Source organism: Cyclopterus lumpus, chromosome 20 (assembly GCF_009769545.1).
Source record: "Cyclopterus lumpus isolate fCycLum1 chromosome 20, fCycLum1.pri, whole genome shotgun sequence".
In the NCBI taxonomy this organism is placed as follows: Eukaryota; Metazoa; Chordata; class Actinopteri; order Perciformes; family Cyclopteridae; genus Cyclopterus; species Cyclopterus lumpus.
Window position 1 is genome coordinate 3,905,863 of NC_046985.1, and position 25,423 is coordinate 3,931,285.

The 25,423-nt window shown below is 44.2% G+C and overlaps 3 protein-coding genes across 12 annotated transcripts in view; all 3 read right to left on the reverse strand.

Moving 5' to 3' along the window:
• Nucleotides 1-2,354: 2,354 nt before the first annotated feature.
• Nucleotides 2,355-4,047, reverse strand: rpl22l1 (ribosomal protein L22-like 1). Of its 2 annotated transcripts, XM_034560034.1 has the most exons (4): nt 3,970-4,047; nt 2,979-3,092; nt 2,638-2,759; nt 2,355-2,538 (listed from the first exon to the last, which is right to left on the reverse strand). In XM_034560034.1, exons 1-4 carry the CDS (start codon nt 3,976-3,978, stop codon nt 2,391-2,393), a joined length of 393 nt encoding a protein of 130 aa, XP_034415925.1. In that variant the 5' UTR covers nt 3,979-4,047; the 3' UTR covers nt 2,355-2,390. The 2 variants fall into 2 exon arrangements, with proteins under 2 accessions (XP_034415925.1, XP_034415926.1); XM_034560035.1 differs by lacking the exon at nt 3,970-4,047 and having other exon boundaries at nt 2,638-2,829; nt 2,979-3,093.
• Nucleotides 4,048-5,056: 1,009 nt separating this feature from the next.
• On the reverse strand, nt 5,057-10,364 carry eif5a (eukaryotic translation initiation factor 5A). 2 transcript variants are annotated; one of them, XM_034560032.1, is made up of 5 exons: nt 10,294-10,364; nt 8,760-8,947; nt 7,358-7,462; nt 6,630-6,761; nt 5,057-6,345 (listed from the first exon to the last, which is right to left on the reverse strand). In XM_034560032.1, the coding sequence occupies exons 2-5, from the start codon at nt 8,925-8,927 to the stop codon at nt 6,280-6,282; spliced, it is 471 nt and encodes a 156-aa protein (XP_034415923.1). In that variant the 5' UTR covers nt 8,928-8,947; nt 10,294-10,364; the 3' UTR covers nt 5,057-6,279. The 2 variants fall into 2 exon arrangements, with proteins under 2 accessions (XP_034415923.1, XP_034415924.1); XM_034560033.1 differs by having other exon boundaries at nt 10,225-10,294.
• Nucleotides 10,365-11,548: 1,184 nt separating this feature from the next.
• The window catches only part of tnikb (TRAF2 and NCK interacting kinase b), a 44,997-nt gene continuing 31,122 nt past the window's right edge, over nt 11,549-25,423 (reverse strand). For 5 of the 8 annotated variants that reach the window (XM_034560647.1, XM_034560643.1, XM_034560645.1 and 2 more), the window contains 12 exons: nt 24,352-24,533; nt 24,047-24,158; nt 23,037-23,183; nt 22,332-22,443; nt 21,908-22,090; nt 21,618-21,761; nt 21,131-21,265; nt 20,787-20,887; nt 20,405-20,554; nt 19,578-19,737; nt 15,142-15,281; nt 11,549-14,471 (listed from right to left, as the gene is read on the reverse strand). In XM_034560647.1, coding sequence (XP_034416538.1) covers nt 14,388-14,471; nt 15,142-15,281; nt 19,578-19,737; nt 20,405-20,554; nt 20,787-20,887; nt 21,131-21,265; nt 21,618-21,761; nt 21,908-22,090; nt 22,332-22,443; nt 23,037-23,183; nt 24,047-24,158; nt 24,352-24,533 — 1,650 coding nt within the window. In that variant the 3' untranslated portion in view covers nt 11,549-14,387. The remainder of the gene's footprint in view (nt 14,472-15,141; nt 15,282-19,577; nt 19,738-20,404; nt 20,555-20,786; nt 20,888-21,130; nt 21,266-21,617; nt 21,762-21,907; nt 22,091-22,331; nt 22,444-23,036; nt 23,184-24,046; nt 24,159-24,351; nt 24,534-25,423) is intronic. The other 3 variants (XM_034560644.1, XM_034560651.1, XM_034560650.1) reach the window with 1 other exon arrangement.

The following is a 25,423-nucleotide window of genomic DNA, read 5'->3' on the forward strand; positions in this document are numbered from 1 at the left end:
TGTCTCTGTTCTTATATGTGATACATTGTGAGGACCGTAAGAGTCATTACAGTGGGGGACTTTTTTTTTTGGAAAGCGAGGACATTTTGCCCAAACCTCACTTCTCCAAAAGGCCTGTTTGAGGATTTGGGTTAGAATTAGGTTCAGTAGTGTAAGGGGCAAGGGAATGCATTATGTAAACAAGGGTCCTCACAAAGACTGAAATACAGGGAGGTGTGTGTGTTTGGGTACCAGGCATGTTATGTAAAGCCCCCCATCAGTATAAGATCGAGAGACACAGATTTAAAGAGACATATTTGTTGGTAGTTTTGCAACTATTTGTAGAAGTGTTTCATCTTTGTTGTAGTTTTGAATCTCTTTGTCGTCATCTTGTGTCTCATTGTAGTAATTGTGTGTCCTACTTTGTTTGTTTTGCGTCTCAAGTCATTTTGTACGTAAACTTGCTGTTATTAACTTACTGTGTGTAACTTGTGTGTAACCTGTGTGTACACACTGAATGGTTTGTGTTATCTGCGGGTGTAATATGATGCACAGAGTCAGATTTCACCAGCAGACGTAACACGAAAACAGGAGAAACGAGACACTCAGCATCTGTCGACACAAACTGGCTCACAAGGACAGTTTCGGGAAAACATTTGATCCATAACGTGAGCCGCTAATGAGACTGAAGAGGCCCGTTTGAGCTGTCAATCAAATCCAGAACATTATGCATCTATTTGTAGTCATCTTGCATCTCTGTAGTCAGTTTCTACGCAGACTTTTTGTTTATAAACTTGTGAGCTCCATCCCAAGATATTTTTTTGTAGTTTTGCGTCTCAACTAATTTCGTACAACGACTTTGTTGATTTTGCATCTCTTTAGTCATTTTGTGTCTTTCTGGTACATTTGCATCTCGTTGTAGTAATTTTGAGTGACTTTTAGTTCATTTTGCATCTCTTTTTAGTCATTTTGTGTCTCTTTCTAGTAAAGGTGCATCTCTTTGTGGTCAATTTGTGCCGCTTTCTGGTCTTTCTCTGCAGACTTTGTTAGAAACTTGAGGGCCCCATCCTAAAGTATTTTCTCTACCGTGACAAAGTTTGTGATTTTTATCTTTTCCTTTCATTTAATTATTGGTTCCGTTTGCTTTTTAAATGCGTTGCTCTAACTGTAAACTGTTGATTTATAAAACCGACTCTTAAGAGCTGAAACACCAACAGCCGACTGCCGAGCAGCTGAAGATGAAGACATTCCTGAAGCTTTATACGCAACAGATGAGCTAACGGGAGAGAATCCAGACACACACACACACACACACACATATAAAACATCCTTTTCTAACGGTAACGGTTTTCGTTGGCAGCCTGAAGCGACACACAGGAGAGACTTCTCATCATGCCAGGCTGAAGAAAACAGACTCTTTGGATGTTTTTTAGTGTCTTATGAAACAAGCTTCATCCGGAGAACAAAAGATAAATATTTATCTGTTAATATATTGGGAAATTAAACGGCAACACTTAACAAGATAAAACATTTTGTCAAGATAACACAAACGTGTTTTTAAGGAGCTTGTGTGTTGATTTCACACGTCACAATTATTATCCACAAGTGTGAAGAATAGCCTGGACGAGGGTCTCGGGTTCTCTCAATTTGGGATTGTTAAAGCAGGACGGTGTAAATAAAAATGTCAACTTTTAAACTCTTACATAAAAAAAATTAAATACTAGTCTCAACTGGGGTTGTATTCCCTTTGGTTTCTGGGTATGAAAGTTATAATTACCCAATAAGTATCCGTAGCGCCACCTAGTGTTTAGTGTGCTGCGACACAACCACCTGCAGGAGGCATAAACTCTGTAAAGTAAATAGGGTGGACAAAATAATAGGAACATCTGTTAGAATAATCCAATACACATGAAAGAAATTGAGAAATGCACAAATTGCTAAACCGCTTAATTTGATTTATAAATATATATTTAAAAGAAAAACACTAAAATCCTTAAACAACTTTACGAATGCGAAACTTTTGACTTTTGAGTCCGAAACAAATGATAAAGGCCATAAAAGCCATTTTAAAACAGCAGCTACTTTAACTTCATACAAATTGGAACAGGGGGGACCGAATAATAGGACAGTTGTGCTTTAACCTTTATGACGCAAAGATGTATTGCAGCGTAAATAACGCCGGGATACCTGATCAGAAATATTGAAAGGTGCCAAAGCTTATTTTTAGGATACTTTTCTCTGCATTATGGGACACGTGTTCATTTACCTGCAGAAAGACAAGTTCTGTAAACTTGTCAACACACACGTCATTAACTCAAAAGTGGAAAGTTCCACTTTTTGAGAACGGCACAAGAAAAACACACGAGGCAGAAAAGTAATTTTTTTCCAGCACGTTTATTGTCCAGCACGTTTTACTCGTCTGCCTCCGACTCTTCCTCGTCGTCCTGACTGATCTGGAAGTAGCGCAGCTCGTACGTCTCCTTGTCGGACGCCACGACTCGCAGCCAGTCACGGAGGTTGTTCTTCTTCAGGTACTTCTTCGTTAGGTACTTTAGATACCTAGCAGGGCGGAGCGGGGGGGAGGGGGGTCCGTTTAGTGTCAGAATTTGTATTTCATCCATTGACTGCTGTGGTTTCAATGTAAAACACTTGTGTCACCTTTTGGAGAACTGCTTCTCAGACGTGACGTTGATCTTGTTCTTCATGCGGCCGACCTGGACGACGTTGCCCAGATTGCCCGTCTTCCCGTTGACCTTTATCCTCTCTTTGAGGAAGGTTTCCTGTGGGACAGAACACAGTGACGCACTAGGGAAGAGAACCCTAGTATATTCGGAGCTAGGGAATGAGGCCCTAGTCCAGACACGGGGTTAGCCGCTTGCAACGTTTCAAACAATGAGGTGTTAAAATAATCTAAAAGATGTTCTGCTGGGGTTTCCCGATTTCTAACGAGCACCCCTAATAAATAACAAAAGGTTTTAAATAAGCGGAGGACTACTTACAAAGCTTGCAGAGTCCAGGATCCCATCCTCCACAGGGTGGGTCAGATCCAAGGTGAACTTCCATGCAGCTCCCTTTTTGGACTTCCTGCTGACCGTCGGCCTTTTCTGTTTGAGCTGTGAGGGGGAAAAAGATCAGCGACCGGTTCAGAAACATCAGAAAGTGTTTAAAGTCCTCATTCTGGCTTTTGCTGTTTTTATTTACTAGTCTGACTTCTATTATCGTTCTTGAATTGCTTCATTCAGTATTTCAAGTCTCTTTTGTCGACTTGCTTGTCTCGATAAAAATCCCTTTATATGCTGGCTTGGAAAACACGTCAGTTTAGATAAGATTAAAATAAGATTAAGTAGAACTTTATTAAACTCGAAGGAAACTTGTGCCATAGTTTCAATAAAAATAACAGAAGACTAGCAAAAAAAAAACTTATACGGATGAACAAAATATAAATAAAGAACTACGTAAAATGTAAATGCATGATTATGCAAAATGTAAAATATTTATATAATGCAACAATATATTCTATATATGTGAACATTAAATAGAAAAATAAGGAATGATATATATATTTGCAAATATGTGCATCAAACATACCAAAAAATTAATCAGTTTAAATTAGTGACGAAATACTGAGAAGATAGTTAATATAAAAGTTATGCCGAACTGACCAGTGGGACCTAAAGTACGTGTAGGCTGATAGGTTTACTAGTCAAGAGGCGGAAACCCACCGTTAATAAATAAAACACGATTTATTCCATGGAGATTGGTCTACGGTTACGGGAGAATGAATGGTGCACGTGCCAGAAAACGTCAAGACTCCTACGAGCTAATGCTAACTTCTTGGTTTCCTGCCACAGAAAACCGATGTTTAACACACAGTCAAGCTTCTAAAGCTTCATTTTGTTTTTTATTATGAAATGACGTGAAGAAAGTGGAGAAAACGTCACGGAAAAAAGACTAAAATCCGCAGATTCCAGAGGAGCGAACAGGACTTACCGGCGCCATGTTAAGAGAGCGGACGTGAAAAGAGAGAACCGGACGTGACGCAGCTGTGACGCAGAAAACAGGGCCCCCGCTTGGAACGCCCATATATGGTAACCACGGTAACGCGGCAGAGACAACACCGGAAACCGGAAGAAATAGCCCAATTATCGCCGAACTCATATTTACCATCAACTTTTTTTTTTTAGCTTCATTTTTTTTTTAACAACAATAAAGACAGTTTGTTTAATTTAAATCAAGAGATGTATAGCCTCTTGGTTTCAGCCTGCTTGTGAGAATGCAGGTTCAAAGGTCAATCACAGCCCAAAACAGAGCCTGATAATAAACCTACTGAGCCTGGTCAATCATTCACAGCTTTTTCTCTCACACACACATATACACACACACACACACACACACGCACACACACACACACACGCACACACACATGAACACACAAAATGAAATCCTTTCCATGAGTCAGAAACCATATTGCATCCTTCTTTTTCCACCGTGGTGCCCGTCTTGTGGCTGAGCGTGCAAAACATGCCCACGTTGCACTGCCACTGGGGGGGGGGGTGTGGGACACCCAGGCAGGGTGTGTTTGAATCACTGGTCTTCTCATGTTCTCTCCGTAGGTTCCCTACATTTTGTTTTTGCAAGTCTGTGAAGGAGTCAGTTTGGATCAGCAGCGCAAAAAAAAAGAAATACCCAAGTTCAGGTGTTTGTTTGTTCAAGAACCCCAATACGTGTCCATCTTTATTCAACAGGTGTTTTGTCACCTGAGGTTTACTTTTTAAAATCTTCATACTGGAGTAAAGTCCGATCTGAACATCGGAAGCATGTGTTTTGATTGGAGTATTCGTCATTATGCACGATTAAAGTACTTTAAATGGTAGAAGACGACTAAAACTAGCAGGAGCCCTTTAAAACTTGTGCATGTCATGATCAAAAAGTGCTTCTGCAGATTATATAAAATACACCCAGACATCTACAGTACACATTATGCTGTATCTTTAGCACTTTATGTGCATTGTGCTTCACTTTGACACCCCGACTGAACCTTTACAGTGTATATTAAGAGACAGAAAACCAGGCGTAGTTTGCATTTTTTGTCCATTTGTTTCATGGTTTTTATTAATTTTTTTTGCCATCTCCAGTCAGGTGACAAAGGCCTCGAGTGAACAAAAAGGTTTGCAACTCTATTACCCTCCCCGACCCGATCGAGTCCCTCAAAAAGGAAGAAACACGCCTGACTGCAAACCGCCTCCCACATTTTCGGAGGCCCACACCTGTACACACTCATGCCTCTCAAAACAAATTACACTCCTTTTGTATTTGGGGGGGGGAGGAGGAGGAGGGGGGAAGGGGGTGGCCAGGGGGCAGCGGGGCGAGCCCTCGACCACCCCGGTGGACAAGGGGTGCGAGCGTGCGTGCACACACACACACACACACCCCCCTCCGGCATCTACATTAACAAGAGACTGGCATCACGAGGGGTAAAAATCACTGAAGTTTGTTTCTTTGTTTCTGTTCTTCTTAAAAGGAGAGAGAGGGGGGTGGGGGGAAGGAAAAAACAAACAAAAACACTTCTCTTTTCTTGGTTTCAGAGCTTTGACATGCTGGGGTGGACCTCAAGTGCTCATAAGTGCTCGCCACCACCAATCCCAGCAGTTAGGGGGAAGGACAACGCGGCTCGTCGAGCCCCGCGGGGACCGGAGCAGAGGCCATGCTGGAAAGCGGTCTGGCTGCTAGAGGGACGGCCTAAACCAGAATTAAAAATCTACAGGGACCAGCATCCCTCCCACTGCCTTAACAACTCAAGAACTTCACCCCCTCCCCTCCCCTTGCTTCTAAAAGGCTTTACACCCGCTATATTCAAGAATATATATATTAAAAAAAGAAAATAATCATACAAAAGCTGAATCCCGTTGTTATTAAAACATTCAGGAATGTGAGTGGCGAAACCAACACTTTGAAGGCAAAAAATAAAGCAGGAATGAGCAACTGATCATTATTTTTTGAAGTCGTTTTTTATATATAAAGTAGATTGTTACCCAACAAAACCTCGATGATCAGAGCAGAGGACCACGCAGCGAGCTGCGGTGGGACTTTACCCCCAAACAGCAAATGGGAAAGAGAAATGAAGAAAGAAAAGAAAAGGGAGAAGGACGGGGGAGGATAATTGGGAATAAAATGATGGGAAATCACAACAGTATGATTGAGGTTGTCTGTGAAGGCCGACGCTTTGGTGACAGAACCAATGAGAATGCAAGAGACCGGTTGTGGGTGGAGCTTGTTGCCTGGGAAGCCAAGTCCGTCTCCTTATTTGCTGGCCAAGACCTTGGTAGCGACAGCACATTCCTCTCCCATTGCAGCGATGACGGTGACCTGCGGAGAGGCGCACACGCACACACACACACACACACACATACACACATACACACACACACCACGTGTTCAAGTCAATCATCTGAAACTTTACACGCACAGCTCGCACACCTCGCATTTTAACCCCCCACACACCCACCCTGCGTGACGACATTTGGCTATAAGTGGAAAGCGAAATCAAGAATTTGCCCCATCATTATTCACATTTTTCCGTGAATAAACCCCTCGAGTTACCTTGTGACCCTTAAAAATAATTTAATACACGTGTTCTATTAAAAACTCACCACAAATTCGTCACCAGCCTCAAACTTTCCCTCAATTTCTCTGCCGATTTCGCTGTCGGGGACACGAAGGTCCTCCCTGATGTCACCGGTGTCGCTCATCAGGCACATGTAGCCGTCATTGATGTTAACAAGCTGGGGAGGCGAGGACACATTGAAGACATTTACAACGTTGTTGTTATTCAAACCTCAAAAACACTTTAAAAAAAAGAACCAAAAAAAAGCACTGATTGATATATTTTTTTCTCTTTGCTAAAATGTCTCATAAATCAAATAAAAATGACTAAACCGTGCATTTTACGCACGTCCTAATGTCACAAAGCGTACATCAACTAACCTTTGTTTGTTTTTTTAAATCAGCAATAAGAAGTGCTGTTTAAATATGTGTGTTGTTCATATGGGGAGACGCTGCTCAGAGTTTGAGAAGGAAAAAAATTACCACATGGTGAATTATTGCATTTTATCAACCAGAATGACCTGCTTCAACGAACAATTAAGATGAATAAAAACATTAAAAAATAAATAAAAAAGGTATTAACAAGAAGAAAGTACCCATGATCAGATCAAGTGGCACATTTCTGGTCGATTTAACCTATCCAAGTATCCAGCAGCTCCTGAAATCAATGCTCAAGAGAAGCCGGCGCCGAAGGCCGCGGTCACGTCCATCCCAAGTCATGCATTCTTTGGTCAACTACTTGTGAGCCCGAGGGTTGTTTGGCCGGCCGGCCTACCTGGTAATCCAGCCTCTTGATGGAGGGAACATCCATGTTGTGGGTGGAGGGGCACATATCTTCATGCTTCTTGTTGGTGAAGATGTCGATACCAACCATGTTTACCTTAAAAAAAAAGAAGAAGGAAGTGTTGTTTGTTACAAAACGATGTCAAATCGGGGGAGTTAATCTGTGCGGAACGTGAGGTTTATGAACGCAGCACACAAGAAAACCACGGGATGCAAAACGACGATTTAAATCGGATCATAAATACATTATATATCGTTTGATTGAACAGGAAGTGACGTTAATAAACAACTGTGGACGGATCAAAAACCATGAAGAAAACAATGCAAATGTTTTCCCTCCCGCTTAGGGAAGCAGGTGACTCTGAAAGGGATGGGAACTTTTAAAATGTATAGCCATAATCTACATTTTTTCCATCTACGCTGAGCCCAATATGAGGGCAAAGTACATGTGGGAGAACCGCAGTGTTGAAAGAAAATAGATAAGGAGGTGATGCATTACTTAATGCACTTCAATGTAACTACATGTACAATACACTTCAGTTTGTGTTGGTGGTCCCCGAAGAGGAAAACGATGGCGTTTGAGTACCAGACTCCCTTTAGAAAACCTCTCATTTTACTTTGGCTGGGTTCTGACAGTCCGGTAACTGCTGGCTCTCCTGAGCCTCGCTTCCCCCCCCAGCGGGTCCAGCAATCCGGCCTGGGTCTCCAGCAGAGAGAAGAAGCTCTGCTCCTGGAGGAGGAGGAGGAGACGCTGCTGGCGCTACCAGGAGCCGAACTCTCCTCCTCCCTCCGGAGCTCCGACTGTGGGTCTGAGGCTGCAGGTCTGGGTCTGTCCACGATGGAGTGGTCTCTGGCGGATTGGGGTCCGTCCACGGTGGACTGGTATCTGCTGGAATCTGAGCTGAAGGAGTTTCTGGTGAACCTGCATGATGTCATCTGGTTTCACCAGAATCCGACCCGATGAGGAGCTTTAAGAATAACTCTATAGAAACAGACCATCTTCTCTGATAGTCTGTTTACTGTTGAAAGTCTGTAGAGGACCAGGACTTCACGGAGACTGGTTCAGGACCAGTTAAAAAAGTTCCTCATAGAAACTTCAAGCAGTAACCACACAGGCAGCTTGGTTGAAATCCGAGAAGCCCAAAGCCCAAGCCGAGTCTCAGTTCTCTGCACACCGGTTGAGTTTTTAACAGCTGCTCTCATTTTGACGGGACGACTTCACCACAATTTAAAAAGGATTATTTCCTCCAATCGCCAAAGACGCAACATCTTTTCTTTCATTTTTTCTCTTCTTTTGCAAAGCCTCCCAGCGAAAGCATTTCCCCAAGATTGTTCTTTCATAAACACAAACATGTGACAACAAACCGCTTTAAATCATAAATCGTTGTCGTTACCTTGGCATGTCCGTGCTTGCCGGTCTTGGAGGTTGACATCTCCACGATTTTGCAGGGGTGTCCCTTCAGCACCACGTACCCGTTCTTACGCAGAGCAGAGCACTGCATGGGGTAGGTGGCGGAGGCGCCAGACTCGCCAACCGTGAAGTCAAGATCGGGATCTGACATGGTGCGATGGGTCAGCGGTGCTGCAAGAGATATTTACAGATCTCAGTATGGAAAACAAGAAAAATATGCAATAAGCTGCACTCTGAACCGATAGAAATGTTGTGCAGAATAATCCTGAGGTTGATGCATGTGATGTCCATCTACAGTAGAAAGCAATAGATTTGGGAATAAGAGACGGACTCGCATGTCCCATCAAAAACAATAATATCTTGCTCGCTTTCAATGTGTTAAAAGTGTTGATGAACACAACACGAAAAAAACAATGAGTTCTGCAAACAAAAATATATATTTACTGTCTCAATTTGTCTTAGTTGTTGTGGGTTAAATGCCAGTTTAAAGACCCCCTCCTTCTGGGCCACTGCAGCCTTCCCAGGGCCCCAAATTTGTGGACTAGCTATTAGATTATTCGCGAGATCTCGGTAAAAGTAGCACCCTCATGATCTGCAGAATACAAAATAAAGTCTAAATAATAAAGTGTAACGGGGAACACGTGGGAGCACGGACAGCCACTCAACACGAGGCCACTTTCAAGTCGACCACTAAATTAAATTTATGTTGGCAAACATTCAACTTTAACAATTAAATCAAAACCAGAATTAGCTAATTATTAAACAAAAATAGCTTAAAATGCATTAAAAAAAAGAAGAAATATTAGCTATTTGAGGGGTTAAAAGGGGTCCTTTAAGGATGCATGTATAATTAATATGACAGCTAGCGCGAGCGAGTTAGCTGGAATGTAACTACATGTACAATAGCGACAGTTAACAATAACGTCATGTATATATAATATATATACACACACACTTATATATTGTTATTTAGATTAGATTAAATAGCCTCGTTACGACAGGTCGACACCGCCGTGGGGTTTATGAACCGGCTAACGGGCGCACACACAATAAACCGTTATGTTAGCTCACGCGCTGCTAACCGTTGGCTTTTTCTATTTAACGCTCGGTCGACGGCGGTTGGTGCTCGCGAGGCCCGTTGTGTGTGTGTGTGTGTGTGTGTGTGTTTTTTTAACTCTCGACATTTCAAACGGTCGGATGACGTATAAACCGTCTGCTTCACGTTTTAGAAGAAACAAACTAAATACTTTGAGTGACAAGCGCCCCTCCGAAGGCCGCATGCCTCTATTATTAAACCCTCTGGTAACACGGGCACCCACACCCTTTGCCCCGCTAACCGAGGGACGTGCCACCGGGAACATTCAACGTTAAATAACCGCTCCCCCGCAGCGGCTCCGAACGCCGCGCGCGCACTGCACACACACACAAACACACACACACACACACACCTCTGAACCCGTTAACGGTTCAATTATCCCCCTCAACAAGGCAGAAAACAAGCGCCATGCCAGACTTACCTTCCAAGAAAAAAAAGAAGACAGTGTGTGCGCACGCGCGGCCAACTTTACTGCAGCATCCGTAGAAGGGAGACGGGGGGGGGGGGGGGGGGGGGGGGGGAGGAGAGAGGGGGGGGGGGGGGGGCGGGGTTATGTGTTCCGGTGGCGTTCCGGGGCAGAAAGGGTTGCCAGGTCTGAGGTAATCAAACATGGCAACCAGGTCAGCGGCGGCTCTCGGATACCGAGGGGGCGGTCCGCAGGTTTTCCACGGGAGGCGAGACGCGTCTCTCGGGGTCCACAAGAATTGGGGGCACCCCTGTCCCACCACTCTTTTACTCAAGTAGCAATATCACAGTTTATAAATACGTTATTGAACATAAAGTGTCATACTAATACATAATATACAACTATTCAGATTACTTTCCTGAGTAAAAGTATATGGGATGTACACAAGCTGTGGAAGAAACACTCTTTAACTCAAGTAAAAGGAGCAATATCACAGTGTATAAATAAAATTAAGATATTACTAATGTAAAAGCCCCTAAGTGTTTGCATCAACTATATATTTAAACCCGTCTGGAGTTGCCTATTCACCTGTGAATATAATGAATAATATAATGAGCTAATTTTAAAATGTCCTCTTTTGTTATAGATCAGCTGTCTTCTGTGAGTTTCTTCTCCTTCCAGTGAGTTTCTATAGGTGGCGGCTATAACATGGTCCTCGAAGCACCTGCACATTCAGGACCCCAGTTCTTTAATTTCATGGGAACCTTCTCATCGGTTTCTGGTTCCCCGGCACCAATACTACTTATTTACTTATAGAATATTATATTCTAGAGCAAAAACAAGTTATAATAGTGAAAGTTAGCTTTGTACCCTGGAGGATTAAACTATAATTTATATAAATATATAATATATAGTGTTTAAAAGCAACAGCAAGGTGATTTGAATTCTGTATAATTTACATCACAGATGAACAATAGCAGATACTTATGGATTATTTGGTCTAGTGTTACTTTTTCAGCCATATTGATCTTTTCCATTTAAGTGAACCAGACTGTGATTGTACTTCTTAATGAAGTGAGTATAAGTGTGTGGGATTTTTCTTTTCTTTTCTTTTATCCTGTGCACCACAGTGTGCAAGAAATGTGTTGTTGTTGAACTCCTGCACAGTGTTGATCACGCGCACTCCTTTTTATTAATGAGATCATGTGATCCACAGAGCCAGAACGTGGTGGTCCAGATCCGGTGAGAAGAACGAGAGTGAAACCGGAAGTGTTGCTGTACAAGGAGAGGACATTTATTTGAAGAGTTTCCAACATCACACATGTGTGTCACCAGATTGAGGTCGTCTTTTGACTGATTCCAGTGATTCAGACAAGGTGAAAACATACACTCACATGCATGTCACACACCTGTGCGCACACCTGCGCGCACACACACACACACACACACACACACACACACACACACACACACTCACAGGCTGGCAGCCGTACATACGTTCACAGTCTTGATACGTACAAAAATTGAAATACAAATACAAATAATACCACAATAAAAACATTGTTTTTTTGTTTTGTTTTTAGAAATTCTTATAGCTATGTTCTCTATTGTGTAGAAAGACAACTAAGCTTTAATAAGTGTTTATTTTTTGTCTTTCTCTAAAATAATCAGTAAGATATAACGAAAATTCTTACAGTATATATATCTTTTTTTAAATGTTTTAATCTACGGTCTCTCACACTGACCCTGCCCCCGGACCTTTATTCACAGGGTGCTGATTAACGCTAACATCCTGCACATGTGAAAGGCTTCAGCTGGGCCTCAAAGCGGCATCGCTCGCACCGATCACACCCTTTAAAAAGATCAACGAAGAAAAGAAACATCAAGTAAAAGGTGAACCGCTCTCCTCTCTTCGCAGCCCGATCGCAATCCCACCAACGTCAGTGTTTACGGAGACCGTCGCCAAACCAGAAAAAATAAGTAATAAAAAATAGAAAACGCCATCCGAAAGTGACGCTGTGCTCGTCTCGAGTGTGAGCATCAACAACAACAACAAAAAAACTAAAATATAAATTGAATGGTAAACTTGTAAATCATCCAGTGTACAATCTTGACTTAATCGTGAGATAAAAAAAAGCCCACATGCTTTCTAAAAACGTTCACTTTACAGCTCAGTGTTGTGAGAGAGAAGAAACGAAACAACAACCTCAAAAACAAAAGAAACCTCCTCGGGGACTCGTGTAGAAAGTTTTGACTCTCACAGCGTGCAGCTTCTACAGTCAGACCCGTCCGCGTATTGCCTTAAAATCTTACAATTCATAACAAGTGACGACAGGTAAAACGTGTATGTCACCATGCAAAAAAACTAAATAAACGGTGATGAACTACGGAGAAAAAGAGTGAAAGTCTTCGCTCGTCACAACAACAAAAAAAAAGTTTAAAAAGCGCCTTCCCACCTGAAGGAAACAGACAGATTTATAGAAGCGTGATCAACAAAAAAAAACCCAACCTGTTATTATTATTTTGTTCTTCTTTTCAGTGTCCTCGTCTGCTTTTTTTTTTAACATCAAGGTGATATTTACAGCGTATACACAACAGCGGGGACAGGAAGAGGTGGAGAGAAACAAACAAAGCGCATTAAAACCTTCCAGAAGTTTGGCGACTACCGTGCAAAGATCTTTTGTTATTGTGTTGCTGTTGCAGCAATAATACAATATCTACAACCTTCCTTCCCCCCACAGAAACACACCAGGATGAAGTAGCCTGACGAGTGCAACATGTCTGATTCCCCCCGTGACTCTCGCTGCTTTTATGTGGTTTTCTTTCTTTTTTTTTCTGTCCTAAAAAGGGGGGTGGGGGGGGGGGAAGGTGTTTCAGCAGCAGCGCTCAAAATGAGTGTTCACACTGTGAGCAACACCGTCATGGAGTCCGTCCACCAGGGAAACAACGCGACACTATTACGGGTTTCTAGATAAGAACTTTTTGCTTCTCGAAGGAAAACATCCCCGACAGCCGAAAAAAAAAAAGAAGGTTTTGCTACAAGACGTTAGACTAAAAAACATCGATTGAGATTCAGTCTTCGCGAGCGGATCAGGTGTCGACAACAAGGGCCACGATATTTAGAAGCCGATTTCAACGTCTCGTCCAGTGGCGTCACGCTGGATTCTTCTTAGGAAAAGGACGAAGATGACGTGCGTCCACTTTTTTTGTTTTTTTTTGTTTCTGTAAAATGCATGAATATGAATATGAAAATCTCTCTCTCTCTTTTTTTTTTTTTTTAAAGGTGCATGATCAGTCCAAGAACGTTTAAATCTGCGTGACAACTGTACAATTCGCGTTTTGAGGCTCGTCAGATTGTCCGATGATGAATGTCAAACGCTGGATTGAAGCTCGCCACTCTAACTGAAAGTGGCCCTCGGGCCACGTCGGTCACCCTTCGATTGCAGAACTTTGCAAAGCGACCTTGAGGTAAAAGTTTTCAGCCGTGGCTTTACACTCTAGTGTGAGAAAAAAGGGTTCCCGAGAGGACCCACTTTCTTTCTTTTTTTAAAAAAAAACGTTTTTTTCAACGGTTCTTTAAAAAGACTACAGGTTCCTTTAAGAACCCTTTAAACTGACTTCAGTAAAGCACAATCCCGAGTTTTCTCCATCCATCGATGCTACGTTAACAACCAGTTCGTTCACTATAACACGGAGCGGTGGAAGAGGATTCGGGGTGGTGCTCGCAGTGTGAACCCCCGGTAAGAACTCATTAACGTGCTACAGAGAACTTCTCCACGGCGCCCCATCCGGTCCAATGGGGGAGGTCAGAAAAGTGTCCTTTCAAAGCCGTGATGGAGACCCTCGAGAACAACCATCTGCCCAATCCAACGGAAGGCGGAGGAAGTGACACCATCCATGAGGCCTGCAGCGCCACCTACAGTTGGAGGGTATCTTTACAGGGGGGGGCGGGGGGAGTGGGAGTGGGGGATGGGGGCTCAATCGTCTGTTCGACAGCTCGTTGATTTCCTCCACAAACACACAACACGCACACACAGATTGTCCTTCTTCTCTCCGGATGTCGGGGTGATGTTCAGAGTGAAGAAGAAGAAGAAGTTGTGGGTCGAAGGTTACCAGTTCATCATGGAGCTTCTGTTGAGGGTCATGAAGAAGACTTGGCTGCTGCCTCCAGAACGCACCGAGGCGAAGAAAACCTGCAGGAAAAAGGTGACGGACGGCATTAAAGCACCTGATGTGATCTATTCATCGATCTATTTATCGAAAAACAGGTCGAAACCATGTGTGAGACGTTCAGCTCAAACGATATTATTAAATGGAGTTTAATTTAACATATTTAAAATAAAATAAAGTTTTATATTGTGAATCCTTCAAAGATGTTTAATATATTCCACCACAAAAGTAAAGGAAAATAATGTTGCTTGTTCCAATTGAAACTTGATTTATTAGAGCACAAAAAGGACATTTCTTCTATTATTTATTTGATATATAAATAAGAGGCTTTAAGGCTTCAGCTGTTATTCCAGTGAGTCAGATACATATTTAATCAACATTTAGGTAAAAGAAAAGGAAAAAGGAGACGGACGGCATTAAAGCACCTGATGTGATCTATTCATCGATCTATTTATCGAAAAACAGGGTCATTACGTTGTTTGTATTACGTTGTTTGCGTTACGTTGTTTGCATTACGTTGTTTGCATTACGTTGTTGCGTTACGTTGTTTGCATTACGTTGTTGCGTTACGTTGTTGCGTTACGTTGTTGCGTTACGTTGTTGCGTTACGTTGTTGCGTTACGTTGTTGCGTTACGTTGTTGCGTTACGTGTACTGGCAGGGAAATCATTGAAGTTGTAAATATTTTACTCACCTTGTCGTTCCTCTCCGACAGGAACTTCAGTCGCTGAGCTCGCTTGTGCATGAAAACTCCGTCGAGGTGTCCCGTCTCCACGGAGCGGATCTCAATGGCCTTCTCTCCCCAGCCCATGATCTGGTTGGAGTGGATGTAGGCTGCAGAGACAGGAAAGGGCACACACACACACACACACACACACACACACGCGTGCGCACACAAGCACGCACAGGCACGCACGTACACACACGGAGGGGGATTGGACAGGAGAAGACTCAGAACCAGTCTCACACCCAAGCCAGTCACACATCGAGGCCTCCTCCGCCTCCAGGGAGATTATTGCAGCAGTTTCTGACTGATTTGAACGATCGCGACCTCTGAACTCTTCAATTCAGGACGGCGTGGACAGGATGCTCGCTGGGTTTCCATTTGATGTGGTCAGTATTTGATCTAATTGAGTTACGCGAGCGCCATCGACTGACGGTGGTTTGAACTTTGCATGCCGAGCCCCAGCTTTAAATAAAGTTCTTTGCATGTTTTTTTTAGATGCTTCGCGATAAAGTCCTTCGAGTGGTTCACTAGTGGGAGACTTATGCGTCAGCAGCAGGAAATGTTTGGGTATCAGCGCTTTTTTAACATGCAAAGGAGAGTAAATGGCAGGGGGGAGGGGAGGGCAGGGTGGGGGGAGTGGCCGGGCTTGGCTGTGAGAAACTCTGGTCTCTGGTAGTAAAAAAAATTAATAAAACACACACACACAAACATGTTAACAGGAGATGATGTCCACACGCAGGACACACAACCACCGGTGCTCCGGGACGCAGACAGCCAAACATACATGTTTAATCAATCAGGATATTGTACACCGACATCTGAGAATCAAGAGAGGGAAGGGCGGATGGAAAACACACAACACGGAGGCTTCGATCGACTCGGATCAAGAGATCCAAGATCCATCCTTGATGTGCTCGAGTTTCTCCTTTCGGTGCCAATTAATAATGCATTCATTTAGATGCACTGCAATTTTAATCTTGATATTTTTCTTCTTGTTTCATAAGTTGTTTCAGAGCTCACGCAATCAAGGATGAACGTGTAGGATATGTTCATACAGAACAACAACACACAAGCAACTTCTCCCACACATACACAAAAAACAAAGACAAATATTGTATTTAAAAAAAAAAAAATGGTGATCAGCTCATGCAGGAGATGGATGTTCAACACGTTCACATTCAAGAGATATACTCTGAGTTTTTGGGTTGTAAATATTTGGTCAACTCACCTGTTAAAGTGATGAGAACATATGAAAGGAACTCTCCATGTGTCTCCAACAGTTCGTCCCTCTGCAGTACTTCATGATAACGCTTTCTCTTTTATTGATAACCTTTTTTTAATTTAAGGGGCATCATAGCTCACACTGAACCTGTTTATCTGTTTCTGCATTAAAGTGAACTCAAACCATTCAGACAGAATATATCTTATTTTAGTTTTAGGGTTTACTTACTTATTTACTTTACTGTTTGATTACTTATTCATTCTTTACCAGTTGCTCGTGGTATAATAAGGAGAATCTTATCATCTCTTTATGTGTGTTTTGATTTGCACATAATGAATAAACGCGGTATGTTGCACAGATGTGATTTTGCACGCTTTTTCAATGTGATGATTGGTACACCACTTTTATATATATATATATATTTTTTTATATACAGTATATAAATATATTCATCACTTCTAATTACAACTATGAGTCCATCCATCCATCCATCCATTATCACCCGCTTATCCGGGGTCGGGTCGCGGTGGCAGCAGGTTCAGCAGGCCGACCCAGGCTTCCCTCTCACCCGCAGCACTTTCCAGCTCATTCTGGGGGATCCCGAGGCGTTCCAAGGCCAGCCGGGAGATATAATCCCTCCAGCGTGTCCTCGGTCTTCCCCGGGGCCTCCTACCAGTTGGACGTGCCCGGAAAACCTCTAATGGGAGGCGTCCAGGAGGCATCCTAACTAGATGCCCGAACCACCTCAGCTGACTCCTTTCGACACGAAGGAGCAGCGACTCGACTCCAAGCTCCCCCCTGATGTCCGAGCTCCTTACCCTATCTCTAAGGCTGAGCCCGGCCACCCTACGGAGGAAGCTCATTTCGGCCGCTTGTATCCGAGATCTCGTTCTTTCGGTCACGACCCAGAGTTCGTGACCATAGGTGAGGGTTGGAACGTAGACCGACCAGTAAATGGAGAGCTTTGCCTTCCGGCTCAGCTCCCTCTTCACTAAGACGGACCGGTACAGCGCCTGTTTTACTGCTGCAGCCGCACCGATCCGCCTATCGATCTCCCGCTCCACCTTACCCTCACTCGTGAACAAGACCCCGAGATACTTGAACTCCTTCGCTTGGGGTAGGCAGTTTGCCCCCACCTGGAGGGAGCAATCCGCCGGTTTCCGGCAGAGCACCATGGCCTCAGATTTGGAGGTGCTAACTCTCATCCCTGCCGCTTCGCACTCGGCTGCAAAACGCCCCAGTGAATGCTGGAGGTCACGGTCCGAGGAGGCAAACAGGACCACATCATCCGCAAACAGCAGAGAGGCGATCCCGAGACTCCCGAACCGGATCCTCTCCGCCCCCTGGCTGCGCCTAGATATCCTGTCCATGAAGGTCACGAACAGGACCGGTGATAAAGGGCAGCCCTGGCGGAGGCCAACACCCACCGGGAACGTGTCTGACTTACTACCGAGGAGACGAACACAGCTCCTACTGCAGGCATACAGAGACCGGATGGCCCGTGCCAACGGGTCCGGCACCCCATACTCCCGCAGCACCCCCCACAAAAACCCCCGAGGGACCCGGTCGAAAGCCTTCTCCAGGTCTACAAAGCACATGTAAACTGGTTGGGCAAACTCCCAGGACCCCTCCAGTAATCTTGCGAGGGTAAAGAGCTGGTCCACTGTTCCACGACCGGGACGGAATCCGCACTGTTCGTCCTGAATCTGAGGTTCGACAAGCGGTCGGAGCCTCCTCTCCAGCACCCTGGCATAAGCTTTTCCCGGGAGGCTGAGCAGTGTGATACCACGATAGTTCGAGCACACTCTCCGGTCCCCCTTCTTGAAGATGGGAACCACCACCCCGGTCTGCCAGTCCATGGGCACTGTTCCCGACCCCCATGCGACACTGAAAAGGCGTGTCAACCAAGACAGCCCAACAATGTCCAGCGCTTTCAGCATCTCAGGGCGGATCTCATCCACCCCTGGCGCCTTGCCACCAAGGAGCTTTTTGACTACCTTAGCGACCTCTGCCAGGGATATGGGTGAATCCACCCCAAAGTCTTCCGGCGCTGCCCCCTCTCCGGGGGACATGTTGGCCGGGTTTAGGAGTTCCTCAAAGTGCTCTTTCCACCGCCCGACGATGTCCCCAGTCCGGGTCAGCAGTTCCCCCCCCCTGCTGAGAACAGCCTGGGGTAGACCCTGCTTTCCCTTCCTGAGCCGTCGGATGGTTTGCCAGAACTTCCTTGAGGCCAACCGAAAGTCCTTCTCCATGGCCTCCCCGAACTCCTCCCATGCCCGAGTTTTAGCCTCCGCGACCATCGTCGCTGCAGCCCTTTTGGCCCGCCGGTACCCGTCAGCTGCTTCAGGAGACCCCTGGGCCAGCCAGGCCCGAAAGGCCTCCTTCTTCAGTTTGACGGCTACCCTCACCCCCGGTGTCCACCACCGGGTTCTAGGGTTGCCGCCACGACAGGCACCGATGACCTTCCGGCCACAGCCCCAACTATGAGTCATTGAGTTATTCTGAAGTTACATTTGTGATGTTCGTGACGTGTTTTACGCACTTATGTCACTTTGTTTGCGTCGTACTTAGGTTTATGAAAAATATATTTAAAAAAAATATATATATTAAATTCACATAATGTGGCATCAAATGACACATTGTCTCATCCTTTAATCTATTTGTTGTTATAATGAGCATTACAGCAAGTGTTGATATAATTTGGTCACAATTCTTCAAAAAAACCCACTTAAACACGTTTAAGGAACACTTTTGGTATATTTTCTACTTATCTTATAAATATCTTGTGATATTATTCCCCCTCATTTACCAAAATAAAAGCCCCGAGCAGGTTCTTGTTCACAAAGTGTTAGCATGAAGCAACAGAGCGATCAGTGTGCACATGGACGGTTTCGGCTCCGTATGTTTCCATCACGTCGCCCAAATACACTTGAACAGTCTGTTCAACCTCCCCAAAAAAAACCCTGTGGCACTCCTGTTGGAGCAGGTAATGAAACAGGTGAGGCTGGGCTTCTCGTTTAGAGGTGTGACTGAAAGCAGAAGGCAGGAGGAGAGAGAGGAGTGTTGCTTTGAACGGAGGTGTGGTAGATAGTAGTGAGGGTGAAAAGATGATCTGCTGACACCGCTTACAGAGGTCAGAGGTCAAGGGTCAGGGGAGAAGCGAGCTGATTGGTTGACGTACCGACGGAGGTGGGCATCTCGCCCCACTGCAGCACCACGTCTTTGGTGATGCGTCCGTAGGTGTTGACGTAGACGCCCTCGTCCTCGTAGCACAGCAGCATCTCCATGCCGTCCGTCTTGGGGAGAACCACGATGGCGTGCGGGGTCACCTGACCCTGAATCTGCCGGGGCGACACACGGGAGGGGGTTGGAGGGGGTTTGGGCAGGGGATTAGGAGCTGCCGTGAGTTTACAGGTGGGTGGGAGGTGGGGGGTTGGGTCTGGACACCCCCCCACCCACCACCTCTCACCCCCTCCCCCACCGTCCCCACCCTGAGAGAGAAGAAACTGCTGCAACAATGGAGTCTCCCGCCACACGAGCACGGCGTGATTCACGACTGCCAGAAGCAACGTGAGGCGCTGTGGTTACGTCTCCTTCCACCATCCATCTCTTAGTGGAACCAGTCCAGGCTTCATTCATTCATTTATTGATTCAATCCCTCACCCATTAAGAAAGCCGATCAATAACTTTCTCATCCATTCACTCACTCATTAAGGCAGCCGATCAATAAGTTTATCATCCATTCACTCATTCATTCGAACATTAAGAAAGCCAATCAATACTTTTCTCATCAATTCATTCACTCATTCGCCCATTAAGGCAGCAGCTCAATGATTTGTATCATCCATTCACTCACTCATTTCATTAAGAAAGCCAATAAAAAAATGTTCTGATGCATTCACTCACTGAATTAAAACGTAAATATAAAAGTAACATGTTCTGATGATGTAGCAAACACATAGCAGGACACACGCATGCACACGCGCACACACGCACACACACACTAACATGTGAGGGGATGTAGATGTCGTAGGGGTTTCCAGAGTCCACGTCGATGACATGGAAGCCGACACTGGAGCCGTAGATGACCTTTAACCTCTGTCCCTCCTCCACGGTGAGGTCGACCAGCTGGGGCCGATGCTGCAGGTCAGTGAACGACTGAGGATGAAGAACAGTTGATCAATTAAACGCTTTAAGGTGACTTATTTTTCGGAATTTAGCTAAACCAAGTATGTCTTGTATTTAAATTAATCTGATTTATTGGTTGGATGAAATCCTGTATCTCAGTGAGTGCATGTCGTGGATAAATAAAAGATAAATAAGGCTTCTCGTCTCGTTGTTGTTGTTTACATCTCTTCAACACCTCGGCGTGCATCCTGACTCATCTCACCTTGAAGGCCATAAACTTGTGATAAGGTTTTGGCGCCCAGGCGTAGATCTCCACGGCGTTCTTCAGAGCAATCACCAAAAATTTGATCCTCTCGTACTTCACTGCAGAAGGAGAGCAGAGCAGCATAATAACAATCAAATTATGCTTGACTACAAAAAAACAGATGTTTGTTGCTTTGTTAACTTTACATTTGGTAATAATAACAGTTATTCATAAGATACAGAGAGGAAATCAACCTTAGCCCAAACCCCAACTCAGTGTCCCCAAATTGTAGGTGAGTCCCCACAATGCGTGTGTGTGAACATGTTTATGTCCCCGTATCGCACATAAACAAGTTTTCTTACCAACTTTGTAGTGTACGCAGCCCTCCAGCTCCCCGACGGTGATCCAACCTTGTTTCTTCTCCACCTCGGGGTCGTTGTGTAATATCCTGTTCCTCAGCCAGGACAGGTAGTAAACACGCAGCTTGTTCTTCTTCCCTGGTGAGAGAAGGAAAATAACAACATTAAATCTGTAAATACGCTTGGCTGTTAAATTGTATGGATTCAGATCCTTTGCTTAAGAAAAGCTACTCGTACTACACTGTGAAAATACTCAAGTAAAGTAATATTAACTTCTGCGATGTAGTACAGTACAAAATACAATATATACCTCTGAGGTGTAGGACATTAAAAAGTACATTATGTATCTCTGAGATGTAATACAGTAAAAAGTACAATATGTACCTCTGAGGTGTAGTACAGTAAAAAGTACAATATGTACCTCTGAGATGTAAAAAGTTGCATAAAATGTAAAGTACAAGTACCTCGACTGAAGGTACTCGAGACCCACCTGAGATGGTGACCAGCACGTTGAGCCCCTCCAGGACGTCCATCTGCTGGAAGCGCCGTCGATTGATGAGGTTGTAAACTTTTCCCTGACCGCTTCGATCCAGCAGCATCAGGCCGTTCTCCGTCCCCACCAGCAGATTCACTCCTGCACACACACACACACACACACACACACACACACACACACACACACACACACACGTTTGTTTAAGCATCGGCGTGAGGACACACTGATAATATCCCTGCTGTGAGGACACACTGATAAAATCTCTGCTGTGAAGCCCCTCTCACCCCACAGAGCCGCACAGAGGATCTCAGAGTTGAAGCGCTTCTTGTATTTGCGTATCTCCGGTGTGTCGCTGTGCGGCCGGATATTGGTCGGGTTGACGTTGACCACCGAGATCTTCCGGGCCTCGTTGAGCCTCGCCTGCTCCTGCTCGTGCTCGTGCTTCAGCAGCTCGTCGGTGAACAGCGCTGCAGCATAACAAGATACATTATCGTCACTTGAATGCACCGCGACCGCCGAGGGATGAATGTTGCATGGTGAAAATAGAAGGTTTTTATTGTGTTTAAAGGGTGCATGTCTTTAAATAGAGAAAATCTGAATGTTGTGCTGCAGAATGTGATTTTTCTTCCGGTCAATTGTCTCAACAGCCCTTTATATTCATCTTGTGTCCCGTGAGGTTCCAGGTTCAACGGCGTGAGTAAAACCTACCCGAGGCCGAGATGTTGTCGTCGTCGTCGTCGGTCGGGGAGGTCCCGTACACCCTCGGATCTACGAAGGGAGTGAAGGAAGACTTGGAGCCTCCGCTGCTTCCCATCGCGAACTGCAGATCACAGAAACACAGGTTACAGTTGGCCACATGTTTGTCTGGCGGCTCGTTAGTTTTGAGAAGAAACAGGAAACTGTTGAAATAAAGGAAACATCGGTGCGTTTGCTGCTTTTTCGAGTTTCTTTCTTGTGTCTCGATGATGAAAACCCTTTATTGGCTTCATTCCACACTTCGACTCCCAGCGTTTCTTTTATTTTGTCAGCCACCTGCATCGTGGGATCAGGACACTTTTCTGGATCAGAAGCTGGAAAACGGATAGAGGGAAGTGTGTGTGTGTGTGTGTGTGTGTGTGTGTTGGGGATAACAAGCAGAGCAAGAGAGGGAAGGAATCCATGTTTGTTCCATCTGAGGGGAAAAACACTGGAGGTCAAGCTAAAAAGAAATAAACAGAGCAGGAACTTAAAGCTGGTAATTTCACCACCCTGATATAGAACCAGTTGGTGAAGGGTTTGTGGGCAGGTGGGGTGTGACTGGTGGGTGGTGGGCAGGTGGGGTGGAGACAGGTGACAGGGTGCTGGTCTATCAGGATCAGGTGTGGAGTTGGGTGGGGGGAGGGGGGGCAGACAATTGGGTGCTGCTCCACCTACTTGGGCCCCAGAGGCGTCGCCTGGGGAGACCAGCGGGGAGGTGCTTTGCTGCACCAAATCAGGGAGATTGGCATTGGCGGGGAACAGATTGCCGTTGGCGGGGAAGCCGTTGCTGGCGGCGGAGCTCCGCCTCCGTCTCACGTGCTTCTGGAAATAGAGAGAGAGCTACTGTGCAGCGAGGCTGTGATTGACAGGTCAGGTGACGTAGGGAGGGACCCTCCTTCAGGAAAGGGAGCCGGTTTACACTGAACCCCCAAATAAAGTTAATATCTTTTGGGCTTCTGACAAACGAAGACTCAATACGACATATTTGATAGCTAGACGGGGGACTCTGAGAACTCAGACCCGGAAAAATGACACGTGCATCAGCTCCTTGATTTGGATCTGCTCCAAAATGTAAAGGCTTCTTTCTTGGCCCTGACGAAGACAAGACAGAAAATTAATCGACGAGGCTTTTGATGCAAAAGAAATTCGCAAAGATTTGAAAATTGTGCGACTTTTCTTAAAATTCTAGGACAATAAACTAAATATATTTGGGATTTCCAGACAAAATAAGTCTGAATAAATATTGAATTGCACTTCTGTGATGAATATTGTCCACTATTTCCTGGCATTTTACAGACTTAACAACAAATTAATAATATTTTCTTTGTATATATTTATATTTTCAAAAAGATTTTTGTGTATATGTGCATATATATACAGATTAGTATTATTATTACTATTATTATTGCCTTTTTATAGGTCTTATGTCATGGACTGTTCTATTTTGTTAAAAATGTAAAAATAAAAAGTTGGAAATAATACAAAATTAATTTAATAACTCACTCTCATCGCAGTTTGGAATAAAAAAAATACATAAACAATCCCAGATAATTGAACCGAGAAACACAGTTTGACATCTAGCCAGATGTTCAACCGACCAATCGGCCGAAAGTCCAGAATCTTTTACTGGACAGGCAAACATATAACCAGTTAAACTGTGGGGTCAAAGGTCAGCGCCGACTCACCTCACGCATCCTCAGGGTGCCGTCCTGGGAGCTGTTTCCGTACGCGTCGTCGTGGCCGTCGTTGTGACCTCCCATCATGCCGAAGGACTCGGGGCCTTGACTCGCTGCCGGCCTGAAAGAGAGTGGACAGTTTCACTCCGGATTCCTTTCGATGTGCTTCTCTGACGTTTATCCAGAAGCGTTCTTCATCTGCAGATGGTACGTTATTGATCTGTTATTAGTGTCCCTGATCAAGTGGCCCCTGAGCGGTGGGAAGCCGGTAGGGGGATCCCGACAACAGGAAACGGGGAAACTCGACCACTCACATAATGCGCGGTATGTCGCTGACGGCCACGCTCCCGTCATTAGCCCCGCCCTCTCCCTCCTCGTCCTCGCTGCTGTGAGAGTCCTCGCTGGACGACGAGTAGTCCGTCACTTTGACGGGCGGCCGGCTGGTCTCCTCGCCCTGCCGGAGCTCCCGGAGCTCTTTGGCCAGAGCCGTCAGGTCCTGAGAGGACGGACGAGACCACGAGAGGGTCAAGGCACAAAGAGGTCTCTGTTGACCGATGGGTTCTTTTTTTGTTGTTGTTGTTGTTTACTTTCATGCAAAAAAATACATTTTACTGCATGAGCTTTTCAAATCAATGCGTCGGTCTCATTCTCTCTGTTCTTTGAACATCAATAAACATTATATATTATTATTTTGTATCACTACTGTACACCACAGTGTTATATTTTATTCTATTTTAAATATATTATTTAGTTTATATCACTCTTTTTTATAAATTATATATTTCATTTTATTTCATTTTATATATATCGTATTTCATTCTATTTTATATATATTATATATGTAATTTTATTGTATACATATTATATATTGTATTTCATTGTATTTTATATATATTATATATGTTATTTCATTTTATTGTATACATATTATATATGTATTTCATTCTATTTTATATATATATTATTTCATTTTATACATATTATATATTGTATATAATTCTATTTTATATATATTATATATATATATATATACTGTCTAAATAGAATAAACAACAAGTGTTTCAACAAGTTATTTCAAGCGGGAATCTTTGAATGTGCAAAGAAGGAAAAAGACAGAAATCTACTTTATAAGGAATTATTTTTAAGGCCTTAAATTAAAATAATGATGTCTCTCTTTAATATTTTAAATTAATGTTTTGTATTGCTTATTTATAATACACGTTTCTGATCTTGTTTCTTTTTATTATGTCTCTTGTCTGCACTATACAATGTAAATGTAAAATGTAAATGTAAATCTTGTAAATTCCCCCGCTACAGGACTATTAGGGTTAAGTTATTAATATATTATGTCTTATCGCTTATAAACTCTTCATAAAACAAGTAAAT

Excerpts from the sequence above, each read along its gene's own strand:
- rpl22l1 (XM_034560034.1), bottom strand. Across the intron at positions 2,760-2,978 it reads TCCTGGACTCTGCAAGCTTT|GAAACCTTCCTCAAAGAGAG; the intron begins GTAAGTAGTCCT and ends TCTGTCCCACAG. Across the intron at positions 2,539-2,637 it reads GAGAAGCAGTTCTCCAAAAG|GTATCTAAAGTACCTAACGA; the intron begins GTGACACAAGTG and ends CCGCCCTGCTAG.
- eif5a (XM_034560032.1), bottom strand. The coding sequence starts at position 8,927 with ATGTCAGATCCCGATCTTGACTTCACGGTTGGCGAGTCTGGCGCCTCC. Across the intron at positions 7,463-8,759 it reads GCAAGCACGGACATGCCAAG|GTAAACATGGTTGGTATCGA; the intron begins GTAACGACAACG and ends TTTTTTTTTAAG. Across the intron at positions 6,762-7,357 it reads TCAAGAGGCTGGATTACCAG|CTTGTTAACATCAATGACGG; the intron begins GTAGGCCGGCCG and ends TCGCCTCCCCAG.